Here is a 6,949-nt window from a genome sequence, read left to right on the forward strand (position 1 = left end):
GGCCCCGCCGCTGTGGGCGGCATCTGCTGCCGGGCACCTGGGAGTGGTGCGCAGCCTCCTGGATCACGGCGCCTCGGTCAACCAGACCACGCTGACCAACTCCACGCCGCTGCGGGCCGCTTGCTTTGACGGGCACCTGGAGATCGTGCGCTACTTAGTCGGGGAGCGCGGGGCGGACCTGGAAGTCGCCAACAGGCACGGACACACTTGTTTGATGATTTCTTGCTACAAAGGGCACCGGGAGATTGCCCGTTACCTGCTGGAGAAAGGGGCTGATGTCAACCGCCGGAGTGTGAAGGGGAATACGGCCCTGCACGACTGTGCCGAGTCGGGCAGCCTGGAGATCCTGCAGCTCCTGCTGCGCTCCAAAGCCCGCATGGAGAAAGACGGCTATGGAATGACTCCCTTGCTAGCTGCCAGTGTCACCGGTCACACCAACATTGTGGAGTACCTCATCCAAGGAGGGCTGCAGCAGGAGGAGGAGGAGGTTGCAGGGAACCACAGTGGGACCTGTGCATCAGGGGGGAGCCATCAGAGGTGCTGCAGCGCAGGTAGGGAAACTCCGCAGGGCTGTGATGAAGAGGGTCATGAGAGATGTTGTGCCTCGGCTTCCAGCCACGATGAGCAGCAGGTCCCTAACGTGTTCTGCACTCGAGAGGCTGCTGTGGAAGCGCTGGAGTTGCTGGGTGCCACGTTTGTGGATAAGAAACGTGACCTTTTGGGAGCCCACAAGTATTGGCGAAGGGCGATGGAGCTTCGGTGTGAGGGTGGGCAGTACCTGCCTAAACCCGAGCCCCGGCAGCTGGTGTTGGCCTACGACTATTCCCGGGAAGTGAGTTCGCTGGAGGAACTGGAAGCCTTGATTACTGATCCGGATGAGATGCGCATGCAGGCACTGCTGATTAGAGAGCGCATCTTGGGGCCTTCCCACCCAGACACTTCCTATTACATCCGTTACCGAGGAGCTGTCTATGCCGACTCCGGCAACTTTGAGCGCTGCATTAACCTGTGGAAGTATGCTCTGGACATGCAGCAAGGCAACCTGGAGCCTCTCAGCCCCATGACTGCCAGCAGTTTCCTTTCCTTTGCTGAGCTTTTCTCTTACGTGCTTCAGGACCGCTCCAAAGGCACTTTAGCTACTCACTTGGGCTTCTCGGACCTCATGGGAGTACTGAGCAAAGGGGTCCGGGAGGTGGAGAGGGCTCTCGTGCACGGCAAGGACCCTGTAGTTGACTCGGCGCAGTTCACCAAGACACTGGCCATTATCCTCCACCTGGTTTTCTTGCTGGAGAAGGTGGAATGCACCCCGGAGCAGGAACACCAGAAGCGCCAGACTATCTACCGCCTGCTAAAGTGCAGCCCCCGGGCCAAGAATGGCTTCACTCCTTTGCATATGGCTGTGGACAAAGATACCACAACAGTGGGACGTTATCCTGTGGGCAAGTTCCCATCGCTCCACGTTGTGAACTTGCTGCTGGAATGTGGGGCTGACCCAGATAGCCGTGACTATGACAACAACACCCCGCTGCACATTGCTGCCCGCAACAACTGCCCGCTGATCATGAGTGCCCTGATGGAGGCTGGAGCCCATATGGACGCCACCAATGCCTTCAAGCAGACTGCTTATGAGCTGCTGGATGAGAAGCTGCTCACCAAGAGCATGATGCAGCCCTTCAACTACATCACCCTCCAGTGCCTTGCTGCTCGCGCCCTGGACAAGCACAAGATTCCCTACAAGGGTTTCATCCCTGAGGAGCTGGAAGCCTTCATTGAACTGCACTAGGGTGGGATTGCTGAAGTCCCCAGCCTTTCCCGTCACCTCTTTCACCCCGCAGAGGTAGTGCAGCCCGAGAACTCGGGCCATCCTCATCTAGGTGCCGAAGGCTGTCGTTGTGCTGAGACGGGCTGCGAGCTTTGTCCTCGTCTGTCACCATCAAGCTGGTGTGCGCAGGGGTAGGGGAGGAGGAGGCTCGAGAGCTCATGGCTGTCCCTCGTTGTTGTCATCTTCAGGTACCAGGTATCTCCAGTGCACCGCATCCAGAGAAGGCCACAGCCCCTGCCCTTTCCCATGCCAGCCGTCTTGTCCTGAGAAGGAAGAAAAATGGAGATTCCTTGGGACCTTCTACCGCTCCCATTAGTGCTGGATTAACTCGGCGTTAAGCTTTGGAGCAGCTCCACATCACACGTGTGCTCTAGCCTTTCCCATCCCAAATACTGAACAGATAGGAATGCAAGTGAGGAATAAAATATCTTCCAACTAATTCTTCCCCCAGCCCCTTCTCACACTGGGTACAGTACGAGTCTGACAGCCGAGGGGCTTGTGCTCCGCTGAGTTAGCTTCCCTGCATGGCAGTAGGGCTGGGAATGCTGAGGATGGGCTCTGTCTTCTCCCTTGCTTGGCCCAACAGCAAGTGGTGGTCAGGGCCTGAGATTTCCATGGTTGTGCATAAAGCTGGGTTATTTTTTCTCTTTTAGAGCCAGGCCCTATCTATGCTGCAAGACTTCTTCAAGCCTGTAAGAGATAGTAAGGTCAGTTCTGGTTATATAGCTTCATCAATAGATGTTGGGTTTTATGAACGGGGAGGAAAAACTGCTACCTTAAAACCAAAATAACAGTGTGGAGTACAGGCCCGGAGCTTGCCCATCCTTCGCTCCCTGCCCCACGCAGAGGTCCTATAGCTCCAGAGGTCGGCAGGGATTGAGCCATACGGGGTTTGAGCCATACGGGGTTTGAGCCGTGCAGGGTGGATTCAGCCAGGTTCCAGAGCCAAACCGGTGCACTCTGGACCATCTTTGAGGATGTGCTCTTGCAAGCCATCTAGGATGGGAGGTACTTGCAGCGTGGGTGGTGCTTGGGGGGGGTTTTAAAGCAGGTGAGTGTTTGTGGCATGTTTGCGTGCTGGTGGTCTGAAGGAAGAAAGAAATGGAAGTTAAAGGTGCCTTCTTGTTCTTCGGAGGTTTATTAGTCTCAGCCCAGGGGGCTGTGGGAATTACCCCATTCTGAAAACCTGCAGGGAGTGGGTGGTTAGCATCTGGTTTTGGCTTTTGATTCTTTTTTGTAACTTTGCTGAGGATGGTGCTACTTCAAAGACTGAATTTGAAATCTCATTTGGCTACTGCTTGGGCAAGCTCCTTTCTTTAATTAGGATCTGCACACAACTTGTTTCTCTCTTCAAATCTGTAGTCTCAGGGTAGGTATTTGCCCCCATTAGCAGAACCCTCCTTGGTGGTAAAGAGTAATCATGATGCTGTTCCAGCAGTTTATCTTCTTGCAGGGGGAGTGACTGGGCTTTGGCAGCCTGTGGCTCATTCCTTGGCCCTGGGCAGAGTGGAAAGCACAGTTGGGGGGGAAGCAGCTGCCTCTCAGCTTTGGGAAAGGTCAGGGCTGGGAGCAGGAGCCTGACGCACAGCCCTCCACTCTATGCTACTGAAGCTTCTCTACTTGTATTTATAAGCCAGCACATCCTTACGCCTCCATAATCCAACGCTCTGCCCTTGAAGATATTGTAGAGCTGCCATGACATTTTTGCAGTGTTAACATTTATTTATAAAGCAAGGAGGTTTAACTTTTCCTGAGATGTAAAGTGCAGAGTTAGTTTAGCTACATTTTATTTTTTTTCTTTCTCCTTTTGGCTGAAAACCTGAACTAAACCGCAGGAATGGGATTTGTTAATTTGTGAGCTGATGAGCGCTCTTAACTTTAAATAATAAAACAAAAAATGGCTGCTAGAATGCAAGTGCCTTGGACTTCTTGCTGGTAAGCCTCTGTTTTCAGCTTGCTTCCTAGGGACGGCACACGCGTAGGCATGGAACTGCTGGGCATTTGCAATCAGCATCTGCATTTACTCCTGGGAAAAGCTCATCTGTACTGCAGCTGCAGACATTTCCCCTGAAAAAGGAGAGTGCTGGCACTGAAGTGACACCTCTTCCCACACCTCGCCTTAGCCTGTGGGGTAAATGAAGCTGAAAGGGTGCCACGCTGCGGCCTCAGACGGGGCCTGCCTTGCGTACAGGCGGCTGCGGGCACGGTGAGCGGATGGAGGGATGCAGCGTGGCTCTCGTTCTTTCCTGGTTTTCAGCCCCAGAGCTGTCAGTGCGAGGTCAAAAGCAGACAGAATTAAAGGCACTGGAGGTAGTTCCGCACAAGGATTTGGATTTCGGGAAATGCTCAGCCTTCCCCAGGGAGGATGGGGGCAGAGGGATAAACCATTTGAATGTTTGTCCCTCCATTGCTCCATCCTCAAAAATAATTCCTGACAGTTCGATCAGTGTTGTTGCCCCCTGTTTCCTTTGAAAATGCCAGACCTGGTGTGTCAGCACATCTGTGGGACATGCTTCTCCCAAACCCGCTACTGCTCCGCTATAGGTGATCTTCAGGTACGTAGGAGGGCAGCTGCCACCGCAGGTACGAGCAGCCTGGCAGAGGCAGGAGCGGATGGTGCCCGAGCGCTGCTCCCTGCAGTCCCACCCCGTGCAGAGCTGCCGGGAGGAGGGAGGGAGTTCATCCACAGCTGGGATTGGGAAGCAACTCTGGATCTTGTGGTCAGGTAGCTGGGGGATCGAGTCATGTACAAAAACCTCGAGGAGAAGCGTTGTGTGATAGGACAGGTGGGTTTTTTTTACTTTTTAACACATAAATGACCTGTAATTACTTATTAAGGACCCAGCAATTAAATGTTGATAATAATTACTGGGTGGGAGAAATCACTGTGTTAATTTAGGGGTAATTTCAATGAACAGTCCTTACTGTAGGTGTTGTTTGGGCCAGCTCCAGCGTGTGGAGCAAAACAAGGAGTTGTGGGGAGCAGTGAAAGGTTACAGTGGCAGTTTTGTTACCTGAGTAATTATCTTGGATAGAGAGTGGAGTTTGGTTTCTCTGGGGTGGCTCTAGACTGTCTCCAGGAGCCCTTGGTACACCCCCTCTGGCAAAATATCTGCCTTTTATTCCCTTCTTACAGCCTAAGATGTGCTTTTCTCTCCCCAGTACTGGTAATTGGCCCTCTGGAGAGTAACGCCTCCCATGCAGGCTTCTTCAGAAATGCCAAGGTGGTGAGAAATTCCCTTCGCCGGGGTTTGCAGCCTCCTAGTATCAGTGTTGGCAAAGAAAGTGTCCCAGAGCATAAAGATAGGGATAGCGTCAGCGGTTCCCAGGGAAACCTGGGAGGAGGAAGGGGATCACAGGTACATGTGCATTCTGGTGAAAACAAGGCCCTGGTGGCAACGCTGCCTTTCCAGGCCGAGCAGCAGCAAAGAGGGCTGCGCAGACGTGGGCGGAGTGAACCTGCTGCTGCTGTTAAACCCGGGCTGTGGCTCTTAGGTGGGAGTTGTTCCCAGTAACCTTTGAACCTCTCCATTCTCCATGTGCAATAAGCTTAAAAACCCCAACCCTGCAGTGTTTTACAGCCTGTTGCTGTGCCTCTCACCCCTCCAAGCAAACTTGATGTTGACTGCGTTAAGGTTGTTTACAAGCTGGAGCAGCTTCCAGCTGACCAGTTTTGCCTGATGTTTATTTATAGAAGGCGCAGGAGCCGGGGAAGGAGTGATGTATATGTTTTTTCCCAAGGGAGAGGCTGTTCTGGTGGGTGCAGGGCAGCTGCAGTGTGTCAGGAATTGCAGTAACACAACACCTATTTGAACAGAGGTGACGTAGAGGAGAGTGAGCAGGGAAATAGAAGCACTTGAGGATTCCAGCAGACTCTGTAAATGAGTTACTGCATTATCACTGGATCCTTCGAAGTTGAAAGCCAAACTTTCAAAACTGGAAGCCAGTAACTGCTGGCAGCTTTTAAATAGCAACGTTTTTCTGTGGTTCTACTTGGGACAGAGAGGGCTTGCTTGCTCCAAGCCCGGTGTCTTGTGCCAGTTCTCAGCCAAGGCGGTCCAGGAGGAGCTAAGCTGCCTGGAGGGGGAGGTGGAGAGAAGCAGGGAAATGTTCTATGGATGGATCTGTGAGAAAGGACCTGTGGCCTCTTAAGAGAAAATTCTGTGGGATTTAAATCCAAAACCGTGACAGCCACCACTCTGTTGTGTTCTAAGAGTAGGGACATGTCAGCCTCTACATCTGGTGGTGCTCCAGAGCTTGCACTGAAGTTCAGTCCGTGCCCAGGCTCTCCAGCAGCCCTGCAGGCATCCTTGGCCCCTCCTGAGCGGCATGGGCTGCTCAGAACTCCAAAGGCAGCACTTGCAGGTTTCAGCACAGGGCAGGTGGACGGGACTGTCCTCCTGTACAGTGTTCCCTCCTATCCTCTGAGGAGCCAGGGCTAAGGAGAACCTCCCATCCTGCTCTCTCTCCGTGCTGGGGTTCCATGGCTCCCTGGTGGGCTGGATTTAGGAGGCTGGTACTTGCTTGGGAGGGCGTGCTTGGTGCAGAAGGAGCTTGAGGTAGGTTGAGCCAGAGAGGAGGAGTGAGAATTGGGACAGTCTGGAGACCAGAGTGCTCCCTGGGAGGGGCTTAATGTCAACTGAACGGATTTGGGACTGTCTTGTGCAGACGTAGGGTGAGGCTTGGGTGGTTCTTAGACAGAGACTACGATCCAGAATTTGGGCCCTGTGAGTGCACATGCCAGTCCCAGGTCCAGGATGGCCTGCGGGAGCTGTGCTTTGGCTGCCAGTCCCTGCTGGCTCCTCTCGATTTAAATACACTGGGACAACCATTCAGGGTGATAGGAGCACACACCCATCTGCAGAAATACCTGAAACGGGGTCACCGCCCCTGTATCAATCACCCTGGCTCTCGATATCCACCTTAATGAGGACTAGGCAGCTCTCGGCTCCTTCCTGGGGTGCGGAGCAGGGCGAGTGCTACTCTGCGTGCAGAGGCTGCGGTGCAGGGCGAGTTGGCTCTGGGGCTGGTTGCTGTTGGCTGGGCTTCAGTCGCAGAGGGAGCAGTCCCATCTCCAGTCTGGTGGCTTGGGGCTGACCTCTGCTGACAGAGCAGGCAAACGGCTGC

General features: G+C 53.6%; 1 protein-coding gene across 1 annotated transcript; it reads left to right on the forward strand.

Annotated features, from left to right (window-relative positions):
- Positions 1 to 4: 4 nt before the first annotated feature.
- On the forward strand, positions 5 to 2,234 carry FEM1A (fem-1 homolog a (C. elegans); the record flags this gene model as incomplete). Its single annotated transcript, XM_010160811.1, has 2 exons — positions 5 to 487; positions 659 to 2,234. Coding segments are annotated over 2 exons (1,608 nt in total), but the record flags the coding sequence as incomplete, so codon positions are not given.
- Between the last annotated feature and the right edge of the window lie 4,715 nt (positions 2,235 to 6,949).

This window comes from Eurypyga helias, unplaced genomic scaffold, assembly GCF_000690775.1.
Source record: "Eurypyga helias isolate BGI_N326 unplaced genomic scaffold, ASM69077v1 scaffold25111, whole genome shotgun sequence".
Classification (NCBI taxonomy): Eukaryota; Metazoa; Chordata; class Aves; order Eurypygiformes; family Eurypygidae; genus Eurypyga; species Eurypyga helias.